Below are 24,934 nucleotides of genomic sequence, written 5' to 3'. Positions count from 1 at the left end.
CACTCCCATGCCTGCTTTCAAGGTTCTAAAGTAATAGCACACTTCAATCACACCAATATAGTAAATGGCTCAGAGTATCCTCAATTGGTCAATGTGTTCTCCATATAGTGTTTTACTTTGCCTGTGTTTGGAAGCACGTAATGTACATGACCCTCTAAACGAGATTGACAGCGAACCTACTATAAATGTGATTTAATCAAATGCATACAGTTCAGGCACCAGCCTATGTTGCTTGCTTGACTGCCTGGTTCTCGGTCTGCCTTGATGTGCCCTTTATTTCCACCACAACGGTATCAAACATGAAGAGGCACGAAGCAGCTGGGTGTCCAGACCTAGTTCATCACAAGTAAAAATCTGCACCTCCAGTTCATTCTGACATACAGCGACTCCAGTGCTGCTGAATATGTATGCTTGGGAATAGGTGAATCTGAAGATGGTACAAAGGAAATCCTCAGCACACGTCCGTAGTGTATCTAAACATTTATCTGCTCATTGCAGGCACAAATAATAACACAGTATTTTGAGTTTCTTGTTTCTCTTTCTTTATTCCGTGACTCTTCTCGTACTCGAGAGTCACGTTTTTTGGACTACTTTGATGACGAAGCTGTCCGTACGAGCTTGTGGTATGGGCAGACGGAGACCCTTCCTGAATGAAGAATCTATTTTAAAGCAGAAGGCAGATCTTATACCCTTTGTGGGTTGGAATTATCACCACATAAGAAAAGAATATACCAACGATTGTAGAGCCTTGAGAAAGTCGCGGGACGATTTCCCAGTGTATGCGATGAAACACATGTCGGCTGAAGAGAAACTATAGGAATAAGGTATGAAATGGAACCTCCGCAGGTCCTGCACTGATCCTGCGGAGGTTCACTTCACTTAAAACCTATAATTCACCCCTCTTGTAGGCCTTTACAATCCTGAGGGCAGGGTGCTTGGTTCTAAGTGAGAGGGTGACACTGCATGAGCAGAACACCCCTGCAGCCTACGGAGTCCATTCTCGTGGGTTGTCATTGAAGCAGCCACATACGACATATAGAAGGGCATTACGCAACCGTGTGATGACTAACTCTAAAATGGATGATACTAACCTTATCGTGTTTGATGTCAAACATGTTGGAATCATACCCCCCACACTGGTAACCAGTGTGGGAGGTAGGATTACACCCCTCAGAAGCAAGCTTCATGGGGTGCCTGGTGTTCCCGGTACCAGCCTTCTAGTCCCGGACAGCACAAAATGGTTGCTGCCGACCAGAGATACAATTATGCCCTCCTGCTGCTCAGCCAAGCTCCAGCAGGGGAATGCAGAACAATAGGCATCCTATTACAGGGAGGTGTGACCACCTCCCAGAAAGGATTTAGTTTATTAGGGCTGGGTGGGTGTGCTTGCCAGCGACTGAAAGTCTGCATGAGGGGCACATTTGGTGTCCCTGTGCATAGTCTAGTTCAAACCAGTCCTGGGAGCTGTTGGCTCCTGCTCTGGTGCTAAACTAGACAAAAGACATGGAAGTAACCTCCCCACTGTCCAGACCCTCCCCTGGGAAGGTTCCCTAAATCTTGCCAACCCTCTTCCGTGGGTACTTAAGGGCTTACCTGGCTGTCGGACCTAAAATTCGACTTGGACAAGATTCTGAACAAGAAACCACTGCACTTCCACCGTCTGGACACTCTGGACATTGCTGTACTTCGTTTGGGCCCGACTTCGTCTCCCTGTCAGTCTGAAGCATCGTCTGTACCCGTGCACCATACAGGATCAGTGCAGAACCTGCGGACGTTCCAGGACAACAAAGATAATCTTGCTTGGAGTGAAGGAGTCTCTCCCCTGTAATCGCAGGCACCTCAACATTGCTGACCGGTCTGCTGATCACGAGCTCCTATGTCCAGCAACACAGGAGGTGGGTTTCTACGTCCCTCGAGTCCCGTGCTGCCCTCTTACCAAGTTTGAGGCCAGTATCCCTCGTGCGGGCTGCAATACCCGAACCCCTGTGCACCGCGTTCATTTGCAAGTGCTTGTTGGCATTTCTTTAACAAGTACATTGTGCTCCGTGTAGCCACAACCATGTTCTACCAAGATCTTCGACCACCTCGCACCAAGTGCTTCATGGCCTGTTTGGCGAAACTGCTCGAGGTCCTCTCGCGACTCCTGTGCCTCTGGCCCGTGGATCCATCTGAGGGTCAACTTTTCTTTTCTTGGGCTCCCCTGGTCACTCTTGCTGTGGTGAGTCTCCTGGACCTTGCTGGTCCGAACCATACACTATCTTGACTTTCTGCGTTGGTTACTGTTGTCAAGGCTTGTTGGTGCTCCCGCCGGACACGACCCCTCAGCACTCAACATTCTTCGTGGGACAGCTCGCATCCAGCTCCTAGTTGTCTTCAACGTCGCCTGGTCCCTGCAGCTGCAGAGTCAAGACCACCGTGAACCAACCTAAAGCAGCCGACATCAGTGGGCATTCATCTACCGAGCCCCTGGTCACTCCTAAGTGACCCAGACTCTGTCCCCTCTGCTTTCAGGTTCTCTTCATCAAGAATCCACGTTTGGATTCCACTAGACATTCTTCTTCCTTCCAGCAGCGGCACTTTCTCGAAGTCCTCCATTGGGTTCGACTGCAGTTTCCGACGCCACTTCATCCATATTCCCCCGGCTTCCCTAGGATAGGTAACTTGGGTACTTCAGTATCCACGGGTGCGGTAACTTACCAACCTTCTGTCTTACATTGAGTTTCTTCGAAGTCCACTGGGAAGAGTCCTTAATTTCTAAAACTTCAACCGCAACTCTCCCATAGAGTTGTACGGAGCACGCGGTTGTGTTCCCACACTGCACCCATCCTTCATGGGTCCCTACTCACTCACCTTGGGTGGTTCCTTGGGGTCCCAGCGATTCTACGTCCTCTCGACCTCACCCTGACTCAAGTTTTGGTTCTTATATCACTTACTTAGTATATGGTCACCCCACCCCACTGTGTATTAATGCTATTTACTGTCATTTCTGTGCTTAAGTATTGTGTGCTTTGTGATTATCTCCGAGTAGGAGATACTGTGCCCTACTAGATAGTGTTATATTAATAAATATATATTTTTATAACTACTGTGTGGTTTTCCTTTCATTTAATCAATACTATAAGATTGCATTCTGGTAAAACAAGCTGCTTAACATTCCTTCAAGACAATGCCTGAACCATGTGGATAGCTTCTAAGGTTATCTTTGACCTCTTAAATCGGCATAATGGTTGTTTGGACTGGGGCAAGGTGCCCACTTTAATTAGTGGACAGCATATACCAGGCCAACATCTCACAATAACTCACACTATATTTATTATATCATAGGTTCCTGAGCGCAGATCTGCATCATCACTAAAGTAAAACCCTACACACTTGTAGCTTTAAAGTGCAGATACATTTGGGAAACACATTGACAGGCCTTTTTAAATCAGTATTAAGTAACAACTGTGGGAAGGTAGAAGCCACTTATGATTATTGTTGTTTGTTTCTGATGTGCTGAATCTAGTAGTCCGCTTGAAGTAATTGCGGGGTCTGTCCTTTCTTCCCAGGTCCTTAGCCCTGCTCGCTTGCACCCAAGGGGAGCCTCTCACCTCTCAGATGACTCTCTCAGTCCTGCCGATATGCACTTTCTAAAGGGATCTCAGCGCCTGGTAGTGGAGCCCCACAACTCTGCTGGCTCTTCAAGTCCTTTTGATGAGTCCTGGCCCTCAACTGAGCTCAGCACCTCCAAGACTCCTGAAGGGGCAACCCGGGAGCCCATGCCTGGGTGGACAAATGAAGGTTGGTTGTCTCCTTCCTCCCCAACACAGAATGTCTCCGGCCTGTCTGAAGATGATGATGGGACTCCTAAGGATGGATCTGTAATTGCCAAGTATGTTGTTTGACATTGAGTGTCTTTAGAAGAGCCCTCTTCTCAGCACTGACATTCCTATCTTCTATTTTACCCCAATTTCTTCATCTTGTCCATCTTCTTGTAGCATCTGTAGATTTGTTGCATGTCATGGTTACTATATCGACTTTCAACCTACAGCTGGTTGAAGGGATAGTTGTAGGGTGTAACTAGTGCAGTAGGGCTGCATACTTTATAGGTACTGAGCGGAATAGGTGTAGTCTTTTCCCCATAAAAATGTTCAAGGCACATAGAATTGGTGTTGAGAGGGGTTTTGGGAATAGCCCTAAAATGGAAGACAAGTTGGACTTATTTGCTAACAAAAATACCACAGAGCAGTGTGCACTAGCAAGTCGGTCTTAAGCACAAGAGATGCAAATGGATGTTTCCATCTGCATTTGTTTGTGGGACTATAACCAAAGGCAGCTCCTCCTTTGGAGTGGAGGAGTGTCGGCCTACTTAAAATCTCCCCCAAATCCTATGAAAAATAAAAGCTAATTTATTACCATTTTATTTTTCATTCCTGTCCCGAGCCAAGTGGTAAGTTATTATATTTTTAGGTCTCGCCTACGCAGCGGGCATGCGCTACATAGGAGGGAACCTCTTGTAGTCGATCTGCTTTTCTCCCCAAAATCGTGCACACTTTACATTGCTTTCTATTGCAAGGCGTGCACGTTTGGCGATTCCCTTGCGGGAGCGAGCAACGCCATCTGTTAGCAATTATCGCGCTCGCTCCCGCAAGGTTAACGCTGCTGTGTCCCTGCCATCGGCCTCCCTCCCCCTTTGTTTACATGCAAAATACTTCCTCTGGTAATACACTCAGATTGCATTTTCATTGCACTGTGGAAATCTTGGTTCTCAAAAAAGCATAACTCATAACACAAGGAGTACCTAGAGGTAAAAGCCTAACTGTCACTCAACTGTTGGTCCAGACCCCAACACCTTACATGTGATAATATAGTGGGAACAAACAATACAATATAGCTCGGTGAAAAAGAAGCTCAAGAGCAAAGGGTGGCCTCTGATGGGAAATAATCCCATCAGAGGCCACACTGTACCGCCCTCTTTCGCATCATTTGAGTACCCCTTTACTCAGTAGGCAGAATAAACGGTCTAGTAGTATTATTATGACCGTATATGAATGTGCACAAAGTATAATAATAGAGGGAGGTTATCATAAAAAAGATGTTGGTGTGCCTACTGAAAAAGCAGTGTGGAGATAAGTGTAAAGTGATGGAAGGAAACTTAAAATTGGATAGGCTGAGTAGATCTCGGTAATTTATTGTTATCTCGCAGTCTCCCAAATCTAAAAACAAAGTGAAAACACAGATTTAACATAATATCTGTGGCTAGTAGTGGTCAACATGTTTCAGCATATCAATGAAATATTTTCAATGCATTCTTCAGGACCCGGTGTTAATTAACTACTGCTTTTATAAGTGAAAAATAAAAGATATCACCTGCAACGTTCAGGTTGTGTGTTCAACCTCATACTACCACCGCATCATGTTGGTAATGCAACACCCACAGGAACAACATGTAAAAACAAGCAACAGGTAACAATATTATGCCGTATCCAGAGAAAGGTGTCTCTATTAATTCATTACATCCTTTCAATATCCCTTATATCTAAATCATATCTCTAATAGGAATATATTAATCGTAACCACTCACCCATTAGTTGTGGTTGTAGCGCTTCACCCCACCTGGCTGCAGCTCAGGTTAAGAGGAGCACCGCTCTAGATCAGAAATAAAAATAGAAGTTGACAATCATGGCCGATTATTAGTAAATATGCGCCGTGAGACTGCATATGTTGTTAAATTCAGTCCCCGTACGTCTTTTGACATCAAATTCATTCAGATGCCACAATACGTTTGTAACTGCTTCGTTCAGATATCACAATTAGTGGCGAGACATGTTTGTAACTAACTCGTCTCGCACGTCATGTCCTCACTTCAATGATTTCCTAGCCGTACAAAGGCATGTCACAAGCATAGAGCCGACGCAGCCTGAACATTCAAAGACAGTGTCTTAGTGTCCGGCATTGCTTACCTGTCCGTCGGTGTCTCCCGGCAGTCATCCGAACTGTCTGGGGGGGCACCGAACGGCAGAAGAACGCAATTCTTAGCTCCGTTGGTTCACTCGTCACGTAACGTCGAGCACGTGACCGCCGAGCATGTCGGGAAATGTAGTTTTTTTTACTCCCGTTTTTTGTAGGCCATATAATCGATGGTTTTTTAGTTACAAGCGATGGTTTGTACACTGTTATCAAGATATTGAGATATTAAAAAGATATTAGTATGATTTAAAACAATAAATGAGTTGTTTGGGCACGTGATTCACGAACATGTCGGGAAATTGTAATTTTCGAATCCCGATTTATAAAATCCATATAATCAAAGATGTAATATGTTAGGCTGCGTATGACAATTTAAACATGTGTTGTAGTCACTATATTAGTATGATTCCAAATTCTAAGTCAATGGTTCGAATCACACGGCACGCAAGTGCGTCCTTAATTCTTTTGTAATAGTTGAATATCTAATTTTAATTATTAATTTATGACTTTTAGGTTTTTTAACACAGATATGCAGCCGTAACATAGGCTTTTAAATACAGCCATATGTAGCCCAGGCCTTTCAGTCACGGGAAAATGTCGTCCTCAATCATAATTTATCTACCAGTATCTCAGAGTATAAACAACATAAGCAAAGCTAAGCCGTCAGACACCATTGTTTAGGTTGGTGTTGGAACCTTCATGTTTGTTGTCTTAAGGGATGGTCGTGTGATGTTAATGTGCACAAACATTCGGAAGGTACGTAGTGATTCAGATCAGATCATCAGAGGGACATCCATGGTATCGGCTCATTGAGTCCGTCTTTATCGCTGTTAAGCTTGTAGACCCACTTCTGTTCGATTTTGAATAGAAACCGGCCCACATCTGGGCATGATTCTGGTATTAGAGGCTGTTCGAGCACAGTCCAGCGAAGGTCATTAGGACCATGTCCAACCTCTAGAAAATAGGCAGTCAAGCGGGTGGCTTGTTTTTGACAGCGTATCGTGCTTTTATGTTCCTGTATTCTTATACGGACCTTCCTCGTTGTCATGCCTACGTAATGTTTATGGCAGGGGCAAGTAATTAAGTAGATGAGATTCTCACTGTTGCAGTTCGTGAATCTGCGTTGTTCCCATAATTTACTTGTTCCTATGTCCACAGTTGTTGATTTGCATGTTTGATGGCACACCGAACATGCCCCAAAAGGATGGTGACCTTTTACTGGCGGTAAGTCCCATAGGGTGCCCACCTGTCTGGGTCCTTTGTTCTTCGGGCGTGTGTGGACCAATTGATCCTTTAGACTCTGTCCTCTCTTGAACGCAAACAATGGTAGTGGAATCTCATCACCTCCTGTATTCAGTATTGACCAGTGTTTTTTGACGATTTTTTGGACTTGATTCGATCTCGTGTTGAAAGTATTCACAAAAGTAATACGATTAGTTTTCTCCTTCGGCGGATGTATTTCCAGGAGGGATTCTCTGTTATTATTTGATGCCCTCTTCCTGAACTGTCAAATTATTTTCTTTGGATAATTCTTCTCTTGTAATCGTACCTCGAAATCTTTTGAATGAACGTTAAATGCTTCCTTTTTGGAACAGTTCCTTTGGACCCTGAGAAACTGGCCAAACGGCAAATTATTTCTCAGGGCCCGCGAGTGGCAGCTATCAAAGCTGATCAAGGCATTCCTTGCCATTGGTTTCCGAAAGAGTTCGGATTCGAGGCCATTTGTGGTCGCTAGGATTTTTAAATCTAGGAATGCTAAATCAGTTCTACTGTATTCTACAGTAAATTTCAAAAATGCATTCAGAGTATTCAACCATTTATGAAATGACAACAAATCAACCTCAGACCCACGCCAGATGACCAAAATATCATCTATATACCGCTTCCAAACATGAAGCGATACTAGATAGGGATTTGTAGATGTTAGAACCTCCTGTTGTTCGAAGTTGTGTACATATGAATTAGCAAGACTCGGAGCGAAGACACTACCCATCCTCGTCCCAGATGTTTGTAGGTAGGTATTGTCCTCGAACCGGAAGTAGTTGTCCTTCATTGCTATTTCTGCCAGGTCCATGATGAATGATACAGGCGTGATAGATTGGAATAGATTGGGTTTGGCCCGAGACGGGGCAGGGGCAGAAGAAGACAAGGAACAACACAACAAGTACATTGGAACAACACACTGCAACCCACATTGGACCTCCGCAACGGGAAGCAAGTCCCCCGAGAAGCGGCAGGAACGAGCAACACAACAGTCTCGTGATCAATTTAAGCTCGCACGTGCTGTCAGATGATGAAAACACTCTGCTAAATAAAGGTCTAGGATTTGTAAAAACTCAAAAAGGAGACCCTTTTCTTGCACAGGTAGAACTAGCCAAGTTCTTTAGAAAAATCCGGCTGCACTACTTCTTCTCAAAAGATTCAAACACAGACGTTCAGACTGAGGATAAGAACACTGGACTAAAAAAAACCTCTACATTTAATCCACCAAATATTGGATTACCTGCAAAGGTGCTGACATTTGAGGAGGCAGTAGAAAATGATATACATCGTCTCTACCAAATTGAGAACAAACCTTTCATAAATTTGTCTAGAAAAGAACGCTCATTAACATCTAATGAGAAAATAGTGATCAAGCCAGCCGATAAGGGCGGGGCGATTGTTTTACTTGATACAGACACTTACAGAAACGAATGCTTGAGACAATTAAGTGATCGGAAGTCATATCTCCCACTTATGGAAGACCCAACAGAATGACTGAAGATCAAAATCGGACACCTGGTGGAAGAAGCAATATCAGAGGGGTGGATTACATCACAAGAAGGTCAGTACCTCCTGACTACCCACCCCACGATTCCTTACTTTTATTGCCTTCCGAAAGTCCATAAACCCCAGAGACCACCACCGGGGCGGCCTATTATTTCTGAAATCGGTTCCGTTCTGGAACCGTTGTCTACCTTTGTGGATCACTTCTTGAACCCGATGGTCAAATCCATGCCAAAGTTCCTTCAAGATACTAAGGACGTTCTGAGACTCCTTCCAGAAGTACAATATGATATTAACACCGATATTCTTGTATCCTTCGACGTTGAGTCGTTGTATACTTCGATCCCCCAAACAGAGACACTTGAAGTTGTGGGCCAGCTTTTGGAACAAAGAACTTTCCAATCTATCACGCCCATATCATTCATCATGGACCTGGCAGAAGTAGCATTGAAGGACAACTACTTCCGGTTCGAGGACACTACCTACCTACAAACGTCTGGAACGAGCATGGGTAGTGTCTTCGCTCCGAGTCTTGCTAATTTATATGTACACAACTTCGAACAACAGGAGGTTCTAACATCTACAAATCCCTATCTAGTATCGCTTCATGTTTGGAAGCGGTATATAGATGATATTTTGGTCATCTGGCGTGGGTCTGAGGTTGATTTGTTGTCATTTCATAAATGGTTGAATACTCGGAATGCATTTTTGAAATTTACTGTAGAATACAGTAGAACTGATTTAGCATTCCTAGATTTAAAAATCTTAGCGACCACAAATGGCCTAGAATCCGAACTCTTTCGGACACCAATGGCAAGGAATGCCTTGCTCAGCTATGATAGCTGCCACCCGCGGGCCCTGAGAAATAATTTGCCGTTTGGCCAGTTTCTCAGGGTCCAAAGGAACTGTTCCAAAAAGGTAGCATTTAATGTTCATTCAAAAGATCTCGAGGTACGATTACATGAGAAGAATTATCCAAAGAAAATAATTTGACAGTCCAGGAAGAGGGCATCAAATAATAACAGAGAATCCCTCCTGGAAATACATCCGCCGAAGGAGAAAACTAATCGTATTACTTTTGTGAATACTTTCAACACGAGATCGAATCAAGTCCAAAAAATCATCAAAAAACACTGGTCAATACTGAATACAGGGGGTGTTGAGATTCCACTACCATTGTTTGCGTTCAAGAGAGGACAGAGTCTAAAGGATCAATTGGTCCACACACGCCCGAAGAACAAAGGACCCAGACAGGTGGGCACCCTATGGGACTTACCGCCAGTACAAGGTCACCATCCTTGTGGGGCATGTTCGGTGTGCCATCAAACATGCAAATCAACAACTGTGGACATAGGGACAAGTAAATTATGGGAACAACGCAGATTCACGAACTGCAACAGTGAGAATCTCATCTACTTAACTACTTGCCCCTGCCATAAACATTACGTAGGCATGACAACGAGGAAGGTCCGTATAAGAATACAGGAACATAAAAGCACGATACGCTGTCAAAAACAAGCCACCCGCTTGACTGCCTATTTTCTAGAGGTTGGACATGGTCCTAATGACCTTCGCTGGACTGTGCTCGAACAGCCTCTAATACCAGAATCATGCCCAGATGTGGGCCGGTTTCTATTCAAAATCGAACAGAAGTGGGTCTACAAGCTTAACAGCGATAAAGACGGACTCAATGAGCCGATACCATGGATGTCCCTCTGATGATCTGATCTGAATCACTACGTACCTTCCGAATGTTTGTGCACATTAACATCACACGACCATCCGTTAAGACAACAAACATGAAGGTTCCAACACCAACCTAAACAATGGTGTCTGACGGTTTAGCTTTGCTTATGTTGTTTATACCCTGAGATACTGGTAGATAAATTATGATTGAGGACGACATTTTCCCGTGACTGAAAGGCCAGGGCTACATATGGCTGTATTTAAAAGCCAATGTTACGGCTGCATATCTGTGTTAAAAAACCTAAAAGTCATAAATTATTAATTAAACATTAGATATTCAACTATTACAAAAGAATTAAGGACGCACTTGCGTGCCGTGTGATTCGAACCATTGACTTAGAATTTGGAATCATACTAATATAGTGACTACAACACATGTTTAAATTGTCATACGCAGCCTAACATATTACATCTTTGATTATATGGATTTTATAAATCGGGATGCGAAAATGACAATTTCCCTACATGTTCGTGATTCACGTGCCCAAACCACTCATTTATTGTTTTAAATCATACTAATATATTTTTAATATCTCAATATCTTGATGATAACAGTGTATAAACCATCGCTTGTAACTAAAAAAACATCGATTATATGGCCTACAAAAAACGGGAGTAAAAAAACTACATTTCCCGACATGCTCGGCGGTCACGTACTCGACGTCACGTGACGAGTGAACTAACGGAGATAAGAATGGCGTTCTTCTGCCGTTCAGTGCCCCCCCAGACAGTTCGGATGACTGCCGGGAGACACCGACGGACATGTAAGCGATGCCGGACACTAAGACACTGTCTTTGAATGTTCAGGCTGCGTCGGCTCTATGCTTGTGTCATGCCTTTGTACGGCTAGGAAATCATTGAAGTGAGGACATGACTTGCGAGACGAGTTAGTTACAAACATGTCTCGCCGCTAATTGTGATATCTGAACGAAGCAGTTACAAACGTATTGTGGCATCTGAATGAATTTGATGTCAAAATACGTACGGGGACTGAATTTAACAACATATGCAGTCTCACGGCGCATATTTACTAATAATCGGCCATGATTGTCAACTTCTATTTTTATTTCTGATCTAGAGCGATGCTCCTCTTAACCTGAGCTGCAGCCAGGTGGGGTGAAGCGTTACAACCACAACTAATGAGTGAGTGGTTACAATTAATATATTCCTATTAGAGATATGATTTAGATATAAGGGATATTGAAAGGATGTAATGAATTAATAGAGACACCTTTCTCTGGATACGACATAATATTGTTACCTGTTGCTTGTTTTTACATGTTGTTCCTGTGGGTGTTGCATTACCAACATGATGCGGTGGTAGTATGTGGTTGAACACACAACCTGAACGTCGCAGGTGATATCTTTTATTTTTCACTTATAAAAGCAGTAGTTAACACCGGGTCCTGAAGAATGCATTGAAAATGTTTCAATGATATGCTGAAACATGTTGACCACTACTAGCCACAGATATTATGTTAAATCTGGGTTTTCACTTTGTTTTTAGATTTGGGAGACTGAGAGATAACAATAAATTACCGAGATCTACTCAGCCTATCCAATTTTAAGTTTCCTTCCATCACTTTATACTTACCTCCACACTGCTTTTTCAGTAGGCACACCAACATCTTTTTTATGATAACCTCCCTCTATTATTATACTTTGTGCACATTCATATACAGTCATAATAATACTACTAGACCGTTTATTCTGCCTCCTGAGTAAAGGGGTACCCAAATGATGCGAAAGAGGGTGGTACAGTGTGGCCTCTGATGGGATTATTTCCCTTTGCTCTTGAGCTTCTTTTTCACCTAGCTATATTGTATTGTTTGTTCCCACTACATTATCACATGTAAGGTGTTGGGGTCTGGACCAACAGTTGAGTGACAGTTATGCTTTGACCTCTAGGTACTCCTTGTGTTATGAGTTATGTTGATTGGGGCATGTACCTAGTGGGGGTCGTCAAACTCGCCCTTGGACCCTCTGATTAATTGGTTTGTTTCATCTCAAAAAAGCAGCCCGTAATATGTAACAGTTGGGCTGTCCACCTTGGGTTTTAGAATCTGCAAACGCATTGGGAAGGCACTTGTTTTGAATTGTGCAAAAAGAAGAGGTTTTAAACAAAAACAGGTATCTGCCTTGTGGTGCATGGCGACTCTTTTGTTTTGGAAAGGAAGCTTGGTGACGACAACCGATATCCGCAGCTGTAGTAATATTTTCGGTTTTGGGCACGTGCAGTGTTGTAATTACAATCTGCGGGGCACGCTCCTGTGTTGTCAGTCTGGCGCGTACGCTTGCTGGTTCGAGCCACGTGTTGCTCCCGCCCAGGCGGTTTGCCCTGCGCATTTGTCATAGTGTATATTTGTGAAAGTGGCCATTAGCCGTCTTTGTGGTTGCTTTGACTCACTCTCCCTGGAGCCATTTTCTCCTGCTTTACTGCACCGCCTCTCGCGGGCTTACGCGCACGTGTAAATCATTCTTACTTGCTTCAAGCGACCGAATATTGAGCTCGAGCCTGGGGCTATGTCTGCCTAAGGGATCTGGGGTGGGTGGCATCTCACCTGGGACCCGGAGTGGCTGCTCCTTCCTTGCTCAACTGTCTTCCTAGCAAATCACAAATCCTCCTCTCTCTTGATTGAAAAATGGAACTAGATGACAGACAGGCGCTGGCAATTTCCTGTCATCTCTTCGCAAACACATTCTACACCGTCTTGAGCTTTGTCTTGCTATCTTCGGTAATTTTGCTCAACGGTGTATGTCCAAAACTATTTTTTAATATGGCTACTGTTGTTGGTCTCTGTATGCTGCTGTTACTAGACAGTGGTCGAAGTGCATTAAAAACAAGCATTGCCAAAGCCAATCGGTCTCGCCTTTGGGACCTTATAAGTGTTTAGCCATGCAACCGTGATGTTGTGGCACCAAGAATATTGTGCTGCATAACTAAATACTTAAAAGGTCCCAAAAGCGAGACCTATTGGCTAAGCCAATGCTTGTTTATTTTGCACCCCTTGTGAGCCCCCTCAATAGCCGCTACTGGCTATAGATATGAATCTTGATAAAATGAAGAGTATTTCACACAGTTCCATTTTTTCTGTGTTTGTTTTAGTCAAGGTCTGCTGCTGAAAATCATCTTCAAACAACCGGCACTGTTCCCCAATTCAAAGGCGTTGTTTGGCGACTCTGATTGTGGGCTGCTCGCAGCCCCAGGACTCTCCTCCGCGGCTCAGGCAGGCCGCTTAACACCATAACAAAGAGTTGCCTGTGATGAAAGGAGCCCACAGAACAGGTGGGTATCAGCCACAATCTTTATTTGAAGCAACAGCGGGGAGAATTGCAGAGCGGCAACAAGTTCATCCAGCCTGACGCGTTTCGTGCTACACGCACATATTTATATTTTTATGGATGGGGGGCTGCGTTGCCCTCCTCCTGAGGCCTTTCTTGGCCCGGGGACCCCCATCCCTTGGGGCCGGCCTTTATTTATTTATTTTGGGAGGGAGCCACACGGTGACCCCATCCCCCGGGGCAGGCCCTCTCCGTTGGAAACCGTGGGGGGAGCCCCATTGCTCCCACGCGTTATGCGGGGAAGCCGGCATTGCTTTTCCACATGGGGAGCTGCTGGCATGCAGCACCCCGTGTGGAAAAGCAATCTGCTTTGCTTCATTGACGCGAGAGCAGGTTTCCCTGCTCTCGCTTCAATGAAGCAAAGCAGAGTTTGCAATGACTGGGTGGGAGCCGCACAGCTCCCACCATGCCATTGCAAACAGCAGTGTCCTGGGGGTGGGCACCCCGGGACACTGCAGAAGCCGGCCCTGGGGGGTGGCGGTCCCCAGGGCCATCAAGGGCTCCAGAAGGGGGGCCGTGTGGCCCCCCCTCCTAATGTTTGCCCAGCCCTGGGGAGGTGGTGGTCCCCGGTGCGGTGCTCCAGGGTCCGTTACGAACCCCCAAATTTGAATATTAGTGCCACGGGGAGGTGGCAGTCCCAGGGGCGTGTGGGGGGGGGCTCGAGCCCCCCCCACACAGGTGTATGTTTTGTTTTGTTTTAAAAAAAAAGCCCCGGGGGGTGGCGGTCCCCGGAGCACCGGGGGGGCCATGTGCCACCACAAAATAATTAATAAAAACCCCAGGGGGTAGTGGTCCCTGGGGCTAGGGGGACCTTGGAGGGCCCCGCCCCCACTTAAAAAAGCAACATCCCGGGGGGGTGGCGGACCCCGAGGCTGTGGGGGGCGTGAGCCCCCGCAAATATTTAATGAAAGCCCCGGGGGTGGCGGTCCCCGGGGCTGCGGGGGACTGCCTGGGCCCCTGCAATTTCAATTTTGCATGCCCCCGGGACTTGGCCCACCCAGGGGCTAAATAACGAAGCGCAGGAGCACGCGCTTCGTTTTTTTGTTTTTGTTTTTTTTTCTGTCGAAATTCGCGCTAGGTGGGCGAATCTCGCAGATTTTTTTTTTAATTATTATTAATTTTTTTTAATGCTGAGCAGGCCTAGGGGTTCAGGGTGTTACTACCCTGCCCCATGTTTTTTTTTTCACCTTTGCTTCCCTGTTTTCTTGTGCCTCGGTTATGGCTGCCAACACTTTCTGGTTTGGAGCGTTGACAGCCAATTAGCATAAAGCTTGTGATCCGGAGGGTGTGCGGATCCTCCTTGCCTCTATATATCGAAACTTCTATTTTTTGATTTTCTCAGCCACTACTGAACAGATTTATACTATTTAAGAAAAAGAGTTCTTTCTGAAACCAGGGCTATTTTGAAGCCACATTTGGTGTAATTCCGTTCAGCAGTTCAAGCTCTAGCCATGTCTAAGTTTTCCTCTGGAAAATGCTTTTTTTTTTCTCAAGAACTACTGAACGGATTTGCACCATTTAAAAAAAAAAAAGGGTTCTTTTTGAAACCAGGGCTACCTTTTTGCCAAATTTGGTGTAATTCCGTTCAGCAGTTCGGACTTTAGCCGTGTCTAAAGTTTCCTATGGAAAATAACATGGAAAAACACGTTTTGGGACCCCCCTTTTTTCTCTGCCCCCCTTGCCAAACCAACCCGAAACTTTCAGGATAGGAGCTGACCGGAGCGGGCCACAAGTTTTGAAAATTTCGCGAAGATTCATCAACCGGCACCAAAGTTATTGGGAAAACAAAAAATGCTTTTCCTATGGAAACTAGGTTCTAACTATAACCAATCAATCAATCAATCAAAACACTTTTAAAGCGCACTACATACCCGTGAGGGTCTAAAGGCGCTGGGAGACAGGGGGGTGCTGCTACTGATCAAAGAGCCAGGTCTTGAGGAGTCTTCTAAAGGCCAGTAGGTCTCGGGTCTGCTGTAGGTTGGTGGGGAGGGTGTTCCAGGTCTTGGCGGCGAGGTGGGAGAAGGATCTGGTGCCGGCGGTCGTTTTTCGGATGCGAGGGACTGTGGCGAGGGCAAGGCCAGCGGAGCGGAGCTGGCGGGTGGGGTGTGGAAGCTGAGTCGTCTGTTGAGGTTTGCTGGCCCGGTGTTGTGGAGAGCTTTGTGCGCGTGGAGGAGGAGCTTGAAGGTTATCCTCATGTTGACGGGGAGCCAGTGCAGGTCTCTCAGGTGGGGTGTGATGTGGCTGCGACAGGGGATGCAAGGATCAGGCTTGCCAAGGCGTTTTGGATGCATTGCAGCCGTCTCAGGAGCTTGGCCGACATTCCTGCTTAGAGGGCGTTTCCGTAGTCCAGCCTGCTGGTGACGAGAGCCTGGGTGACTGTTTTTCTCGTTTCGGTGGGGATCCACTTGAAAATCCTGCAGCTGCCAGTAGGATGGATATTATATACTCACATAGGAGACTTGTGGCAAATGTCTTGGCAACAATGTTTTCGTCAAACATGATGTAGAATAAGTCCACTGATGCACTAAGAATGGATTTTTATCATTGATTTATAGCAGAAACAAATTTAATACCAATTGGTGAATAATATAGTGTATAATGTGTTTTTAGCAATCCTGAGCCTATCTATACATTTGTGCAGTTGCATTTATTTATCTATTTATTTTAAGATGTATAACCACACTCGGCACTTTAGAAGTATGTCTTCAATGTTTATGGGGAGCCACGTGACTTCATGGGTGGTACTTAAAACTATGGCAAACATACATTCCACTATGTGATCAAAGCTGCTTAGTCAGTCGAAACGCGTTGTGACGGTTCCAGGTGAATAATGAAAAACATCTCTTGCCAACCTGAAGTGGTGTTCGTGCTGGTGCTTCATCGCCGTGAGGAGGTTGAAAGCAGCAATTTGTTATATATATATATATATATATATATATATATATATATATATTCGCTCGAATTTCCCCCTCAGTTTCACAGGAAAAAGTGGCAGCACTCGAGGAGCTTGGTGGTTTCACGGTGTTTTATTTTTGGGGAAAAAAGCACAGATGCGTTTCGGCGTGAGCCTTTGTCAGTGTGTCACTCGTGACGTGTAAACAGCAAATTAATAAGGTTACATCTACATTCATTGACAGCGACATAGGACCAAACCCTCCCCAGCCTCTATGGGCGCCATCTTGGAATGGTGGTATATTCCTGAAAGGGTGTCATGATTATAAGGTGTCTTAAATTATGACATTAAATAAAGCCGTGGATCAGCTATTGCCCTATGTACACAGTGTTCAATCATAGTTACTCTTCTGAGGAATAAAAATAACAATGCAGTTCTTCCAAGACTATGACAAAAAATACAGAAATTACAACATTTTCAAAAATAGAGTACTGTACAGAATACTTCTCAAGGTGATAACGACATATTATACAGATGGTTTGCCCTTATTCTGTCAATAAATTCTAGTCCATTGTAGCAGACAAGGTTAAACAAGCCCATAGTATTCTTTCTTTCTTATTTACATAGAAATTTCATATAGTCCATAAGCATAGTCGCTTTTCCTCTCTCTCCAGATACCCAATATATACATATGTACATATCTATAACCCCGCAGTCACTGCATTTATGGTAAATCAATGCAGGGCAAGGAAAAGAAAGAGGGGAGGGAGAGAAAGAAAAGAAAGAATAGAAAAAGAAAAGGAAAAGGAAAAAGATAGATTAGGCAAAGGGAAATGCTGAATTCTAAATTCATATCTAGCAGTAATACAATCCAAGGATCTAAGGATCATGACGGACAGCTCAATTTATATCTATAAAGAATAATACTAGTATCATTTGCCTAGATGGAATGACAATTTCTCTCCACTATTGAGTCCTCTCGGATATTTTGTAGAGAGGTCCACAATGTATCTGGATTCTAGCCTGCGTAGCCTTCTCAACCGATCGCCTCCTCTAACGTTGGGTGGGACAAGATCCAACCCAAAGAATTGGAGTTTGTTGCGATCTTTATCATGTGCTTCGGCAAAGTGTCGGGCAACCGGGTAGGCTGTATCCACCTTCTCGATTGCCCGTAGATGTTCTAGGATCCTCAGTTTGAGTTCCTTGATGGTACTGCCGATGTAGCGGAGGCCACACGGGCATAGCAGACAGTACACTACAAACTGAGAGCTGCAGGTTATGAAATTCCTAATGGGCACTGTGTTTCCTGTGTCGGGTATAGTGTACGATAGCACTCTTTTACTCCTGGCACAGGCCTTGCAGTGTCCACAAGGAAAGAACCCAGACATTTGTTTCAAGGTGTTTGTTTTTTGGTGTTGGTTTTTCCAAGTGACCCGAAACCAACATATCACCCAGTGATCTGGCTCTGCTAAATGTCATTAAAGGATGAGCAGGTAAGTCTTCCTTTAATATGCTGTCTGTCTTTAGTATATGCCAGTTCTTATTTAGCATGGTTCTTAGGTCATTGGCACCTGAGGAATAAGGGGTGATCAGCCTGAACTTTCCTTCTTTCGCACCGACTTTCTTGTCTCGACCTGTAGCTTGATTCTCAGAGGTCAAAAGTGCTGTCTTTTGTACTTTTCTAACCTTTATGAGAGTACTGTTCAGCAGTTCCTTGCTGTACCCCCTAACAGAAAAGCGCGCCAGACACTCTGAGGCAGCCGCCTCAAAGTCGGAATCCCTTGTACAATTCCTTCGGAGCCTTAGTAGTTCTCCGTAAGGAATACTGTTCTTTAGCTGAGGGAGGTGACTGCTGCTGGCAAAGAGTGTCGAATTGCCAGCAGTCTCTTTCCTATAGAGGGTGGTATACAGATGGTCCCCCTCAACGAACACTCTCAAGTCCAAGTAATCCGCTGCCACCGGACTAATTGAGCCCGAAAAGTACAAGTTGAGGTCGTTGATGTTTAATACCTTAATGAATTCCTCTGCTGTGTTGATACCACCGTTCTAGACAATAAACAAATTGTCAATGTAACGATTCCAGCAAATAACCTCCCCTGTGTCTTGTCCCACTGTACAGCTCCTGGGAACCCGCTCCTCCCACCAGCCAACGAATAAATTTGCATAGCTGGGGGCGAAGCAGGTTCCCATCAACGTCCCAGACCTTTGGATGTTTAGCTGGTCTTCAAAGAGGAAGATATTATGAGTTAGACAAAACTCTATGAATTCAATGATCATATCATTGTGTCTGGCAAATCTCAACTGGCGCCTCTCAAGAAAGTACTTTACGGCCTCTAGTCCTCGCCCATGTTCTATACAAGTGTATAGGCTGGTAATGTCCAACACTATCAGCAGATATCCAGGGCTCCATGTTAACTCCTGGATCTTGATTAGGAAGTCTTTGGTATCCCGTATATATGATTTTAATTTTACTACCAGAGGAAACAGGATATTGTCTACGAAGCGTGACATATTCTCTGTTAGACCGCCGATGGATGAGATGATTGGACGGCCAGGGGGACGATTCATGTCCTTATGTAATTTAGGGAGGTGGTAGAAGGTAGGTATCATTGGGGTGTTGTTTCTTAAGAAGAGGTGTTCATCTTTCCCCAGCATCTTGAGACTGTACCACTTCTGTATCATTGTCTCATATTTAGTGATACTTTGTTGGTATACTGGAGTTGTACATTCCATATAGAAGTTCTTATCTGCAAGTTGCCTCAGTGCTTCTTCCTTATATTGGTCCCTACTCATTAATACCACGTTCCCCCCTTTGTCGGAAGGCTTGATCACCAGAGTTTCATCTTTAGTCAGGTCCATTAACGCCGATCGCTGGCGTTCAGTGATATTATGTGCTGAAGTGCGGTGTTCCGCTCGCCTGTATTGCAGGAGTTCGTTCTTCATTGCCTTTGTAAAGACATCCACAGCGTCCCATGGCGATTGTGGCACAAACGTAGAGACAGGTTTAAAGATACTTTCGTCCCTTTCTTGCTCAATTCCTTGCAGGATGGCTCGTTGTGCGATGTTCAGATCTCCAACATCTAGTTCTTGTTCCAATCGCAGATCTTCCAAGGTCTCAATTGCCGGTAAATCTCTACTACTGAGAGAGTCCGTTGCCGTTATTCTTGTACCCTTTTTGGTACGATCTTTCAAGTGGGGACGTAGTTTAAAATGTTTGTGGAGTTTAAGCTTCCTGGTGAAGCGGAACAGGTCTATCCTTGTTTGTGTGTACTCCAGTTCTTTGGTGGGTCAGAAAGTGAGTCCCAAACTTAGTACTTCCGTTTCTGCATCAGTCAGTATTTTATCCGTTAAATTAACTACTGTCAGATTGGTTTGGTTGGATTGGTTATTCAGAACCAGATTATCAGTATTTGTTATTGCTGGGTTTTCTTCGCATTGCGATTGGACCAGCGTGGGGTTCTTGCATTGCTTCTGCCTCTTCTTCCCGCCACCTGCCCTCCTCGTCCTCCTTGTCCTGCTGTCGATGCTGTTACATCTGCATCTGGCGGTTTGTTTTTGCCATCCCGCAGCCAGGACTTTTTGATGATTTCGAACTCCTCCTGAAAAGGAGTCCTCTTCGGTCGGGCACCTTGTGTGGCGTACACTTCATTCTGTTTGGTTCGGTCCCCCAACCTCTGCTGTTCATCTCCGGACTCATTCTCCGTAAGATCAGACTCTGAAGTAACGGGTTCCGTTTCAGTTGCACCAACACTGGTGCTGGCGTCAGGGCTGGTTTCAGTTATTTTCTGTAGGGCCTTTCGTGGAGCATCGTATTTCTTGGCGTAGGTCAATACGCGCCCTGTATGGTAGTCATTAGCGTTGCGCTCATATTTCTCTTGTTTGCGCGTTCTTATTTTCTGCTCATACTTAACGAGCCTCGCTTTCATTTGATCTCTCATTTGAATTATTGATGCTCTCTGTCCAGGATCTACTTCTTTCTCCAGTTCATCGTTGATTAATACGATTTCAGCCAACGCCTTTTCCCTGTCACTCCAGGCGTATTTGACTAGAATTTTGAGGGTACCTTCGCAGTAAGATGCAGTGTGCTCAAACCAGTCTGTTAAGAGCTGTGGATCTGGATGTTCATAAGAGGGTACTGTATGAACCCTTAGACCTCTCGGGACCCTCTGCTCTTCCACGTAGTTGGTTAAACTTGTGGCTTCCCACCACTTGCGCACCTCGCGCTCATGGAGTCTTTCCAGCTTTGTGAATGTTTCCTTTATTTTACAATTCTGTGGCGCTGCTTTCGGAGTACCTATTACCGCTTGTGAAGGTGTATCCCTTCGCCTGAACATATCTTTAGCTGCATTGGTTCGCTCAGTATCAGAGAACATGCTGTTCACTACAAAGGTTGCCCTGGTTCTGTCCTGGCAACTTCAAATGCGTACTTCCCACCTCCGTGAAAGTTCGTTACTCCTCTGTCGTTCTGCCTTAATTGACCGCTATGTCTCACACGCACGTATTGAGGAATGAGAAAGGGCTCACCGGTAAAGTCATCTCCCGGCTAAGGCGTCTTCCGTCAGGGGCCCTGGAAGTGCTGTGCAGCGCTCCAGCGCTCTCCTCACGGCGTCGTTCCTTCGGTAGATTCAATTGGGTGTATCATCAGCCCGGCGGTCGCGGCGGTGCACAGAGTGATTCCTCCTCGGAAACGCTGGTCTCCCACGTTATTCTGTGCACTCACGAACGGGTGCTGCTAGCGGCTCGCGGGACGCCGCATAACATGACGCTCGAACTGCCCCCTCAGTTTCACAGGAAAAAGTGGCAGCACTCGAGGAGCTTGGTGGTTTCACGGTGTTTTATTTTTTGGGAAAAAAGCACAGACGCGTTTCGGCGTGAGCCTTCGTCAGTGTGTCACTCGTGACGTGTAAACAGCAAATTAATAAGGTTTCATCTACATTCATTGACCGCGACATAGGACCAAACCCTCCCCAGCCTCTATGGGCGCCATCTTGGAATGGTGGTATATTCCTGGGAGGGTGTCATGATTATAAGGTGTCTTAAATTATGACATTATATATATATATTTCCCCAAGCCCCCCCCCCCATGACTGGGCCGTCTCGGTATATATATATATATATATATATGTGTATATATATATATATATATATATATATATATATATATATATTCACTGAAAAAACCATAGGTTATAGACCATATATAGTTAGGAATTAGCATTTAAAAAACCTTATTTTACTCACACAAAACCATTGAAATTCCATATATAGTTAGTTGCACTAACTATATATTGCGCACCCGCAATCCACTGCTGATCATGTCACATATTACATCATTCATGACATGGTCAGTGACATCACTGATGACATCACTGATGACATCTCAAATGACATCACTGATGACATCACTGATGACATCATCCAGTGACTGTGTGTTTCTGTAAAGTTTAAATATGTTTTAGATATTGAAGAATGAGTAGATGTATAACTGTCTGGACGAAGGATTTAGTAGGTGCATGACTGAATGTATGAGTGAGTGATTAAATGTGTCTCACTGAGTGCATGGGTTAGTGACTAAACTGTCTTAATTTGTGCATCATTATGTCTGTTGTTCTGTAAACTACTGCATGTGTTGATCAGTAGCTATATGATTAACTATATGGGTTATTGATTGATTGTCCAAGTATTTGTATGGGAGACTGAGTGTGTGTGTGGCTGGCTGGGAGGTGTGTGACTCTGTGCAGATCAATGTGTACTTGTATCAATGATTGTATAAGAAAGTAAGTATGTGTTACTATATGTTTGAAAATGTAAGGTGCTCTATGTTTAACTGTATAGACAAGAAAATGGAAGTGTGATTGATTCTTTACAGGACTGACTAGGTGTGTGAGTAACTCCATGGATGAGTGGCAGAGTGTGAGTGTCTGTATAGGTGTATGAGTGCATATGATAGTGTTGTAAAGATGAGTGATTGTATGTATGAATGATTGTATGGGTGAATGAGTGAATGTGTGTGTAGACGTAGGAATCAGTGAGTACGTATGTAGTAACTAGTATTGGTGTGTCAATGGTTTCAAAAATTATACTCTGTATTTAACACTGGGTGAAACAGAGGTTATATTAAAATGTGAGGAGATGCATTGTATTGTCACATGAATGATATCATCAGTGATGTGGTCATTGATGTCAAATGAGATGTCATCAGTGATGTCATCAGTGATGTCATTTGAGATGTCATCAGTGATGTCATCAGTGATGTCACTGACCATGTCATGAATGATGTAATATGTGACATGATCAGCAGTGGATTGCGGGTGCGCAATATATAGTTAGTGCAACTAACTATATATGGAATTTCAATGGTTTTGTGTGAGTAAAATAAGGTTTTTTAAATGCTAATTCCTAACTATATATGGTCTATAACCTATGGTTTTTTCAGTGAATTTTCAAGGTTTTGTAAATGCTAATTCCTAACTATATATGGTCTATAACCTATGGTTTTTTAAGTGAATTTCAATGGTTTTTTAATAGCAAATATCATAAGCTGTCGAATGTCAAGTACGTGGTAAGTGAAAACATTTTCGTGTTTATGCACACTGATCTGCTTTGAATGGTGCCCCCCCCCCTCATTTCTATTAGGAGTACTCTCTCTTTGCAGATAGTGAAAGGTAGTTAACGCAGGCCTTTGCCCCCGTTGTAATCCGTCGTGCCTGCTTCTCTCTCCATTTGATTGATTGTTATCCAAGTATTTACTGTTTTAGAATTAGTTCTCTTTGGTTCATTCTCTATTTACAAACAAACACAGAGTCGCAATACTCTGTTTAGTCTTTGCAGATAACGAAAAATCGTGTAAAAAAAAAGAAAAGGAATCGAGCAAAATCAGTAGGCCACTAATGGGATCTCTTTTTGACCTCGCTAAAATAGAAACATTAGGAACAACCCCTCATGACAAATACAAAACTAGTGAGATGAACTGAACTCCACACAATGATGGCTGCAAAACAGCTCGGCTCCGCCACCCACCCCGCCCAAAATAACGATAAAGAGCGGCTGCCATGATTGGTTGCGGAATGGCCACAACGGAGCTACGAAATGGTGCTGCTCTCATGCTAACCCCAGCTTCGGTCTGAAACATCCAGAAACACTGTAGACTACCAATTCGATCAGTTCCGGTAGCGCCCCAATGTAACCCGGTAGAGAAGAACTAGCCCTCCCCTCTTTGACTGATGGTTCTTGTTGCCTGTCCCTTCTGTTGTCATTTAACAGAACTATTTAGCCTGCTGAAAGGGGTTGTGTTTCGACCGCTGGTTGGTGGAGACATTTTGACTATATTCTGGACCTGCGTTGTCGCGTAATGCGTCATATGACGCGCCGTGTTAGCGCATCCGGAAGTCATCCGGGGCGCGCAGCGCGTAACGTAAGCATAACAAGTCATGTGACTTGTTAATAAAACTTTTCATTGGTTCATTTTACTTTTCTTATTCTAATGATGAAAGCCTTGGTCATATCACCTAAAAATTACGCTTTTAATTACTTCCGAACATTATTTTCTCTTAAATATATGTTATAATGTTCCAGGCTAATGTACTTTCCCGGAAATTTTACAACTGTCCTGCAAGTAAAATATATTCTTTTTTCGAGAAAAAGAGCGTTTCTTCGTCCCATGACGGAGCCGTTGAGCAAAAGAGGGTCGACCTGCTGTCTTAGTCGCCGATACGCCTGAATATGAGATTCTTATCGATCACTTTATGTTGCAGGAATAGAAAACACAACAGCCCTTGACCATTTATCTTTACTGCGTTCCTTCGTATTATACCTTTTACCCTTCATGTAATTGGTCTGCTTTATTTCACTTGCCTTTTACTGATTCTAAAACAGTGACTATTATTAAAAACTTTACCAATGTATACACTACTACCATGTTTTCTTTTAAAAACCTTTATTGTGAAAATTTCATTATACAAATACGAGCCTATAACCACGTGGGCCTGCCACGGAGCAAACTGTAATCGTATATGATGAATAGACATTTACACTGTAGAGGTACGTAACGGGCGGGCCATTAGGTTGCAAAAACTAAGGTGTCTAACAGCTACGGAATCGGTGGACGTACATTTTATAATTAAAATACGACAGGGCCAGTTACAATAAAATTATCTAGATATACATTTGCGGGCAAGTACCATGGGTGACGTTAATTCGAATTTTCAACAGTACAGTAATCAATAACACATCAGAACT

General features: G+C 44.2%; 1 protein-coding gene across 7 annotated transcripts in view; it reads left to right on the top strand.

The window, feature by feature from the left end:
* PROSER3 (proline and serine rich 3) overlaps positions 1-24,934 on the top strand; it is a 166,520-nt gene that overhangs the window by 81,439 nt on the left and 60,147 nt on the right. For 6 of the 7 annotated variants that reach the window (XM_078655406.1, XM_078655403.1, XM_078655404.1 and 3 more), the window contains one exon: positions 3,549-3,871. The exons of the other annotated variant lie outside the window; for it this stretch is intronic. In XM_078655406.1, coding sequence (XP_078511532.1) covers positions 3,621-3,871 — 251 coding nt within the window. In that variant the 5' untranslated portion in view covers positions 3,549-3,620. The remainder of the gene's footprint in view (positions 1-3,548; positions 3,872-24,934) is intronic. 7 annotated transcript variants of the gene reach the window in all.

This window comes from Lissotriton helveticus, chromosome 7 (assembly GCF_964261635.1).
Source record: "Lissotriton helveticus chromosome 7, aLisHel1.1, whole genome shotgun sequence".
In the NCBI taxonomy this organism is placed as follows: Eukaryota; Metazoa; Chordata; class Amphibia; order Caudata; family Salamandridae; genus Lissotriton; species Lissotriton helveticus.
The sequence above is the reverse complement of the archived record's forward strand: the minus strand, read 5'-3'. Positions and strand labels throughout refer to the sequence as shown.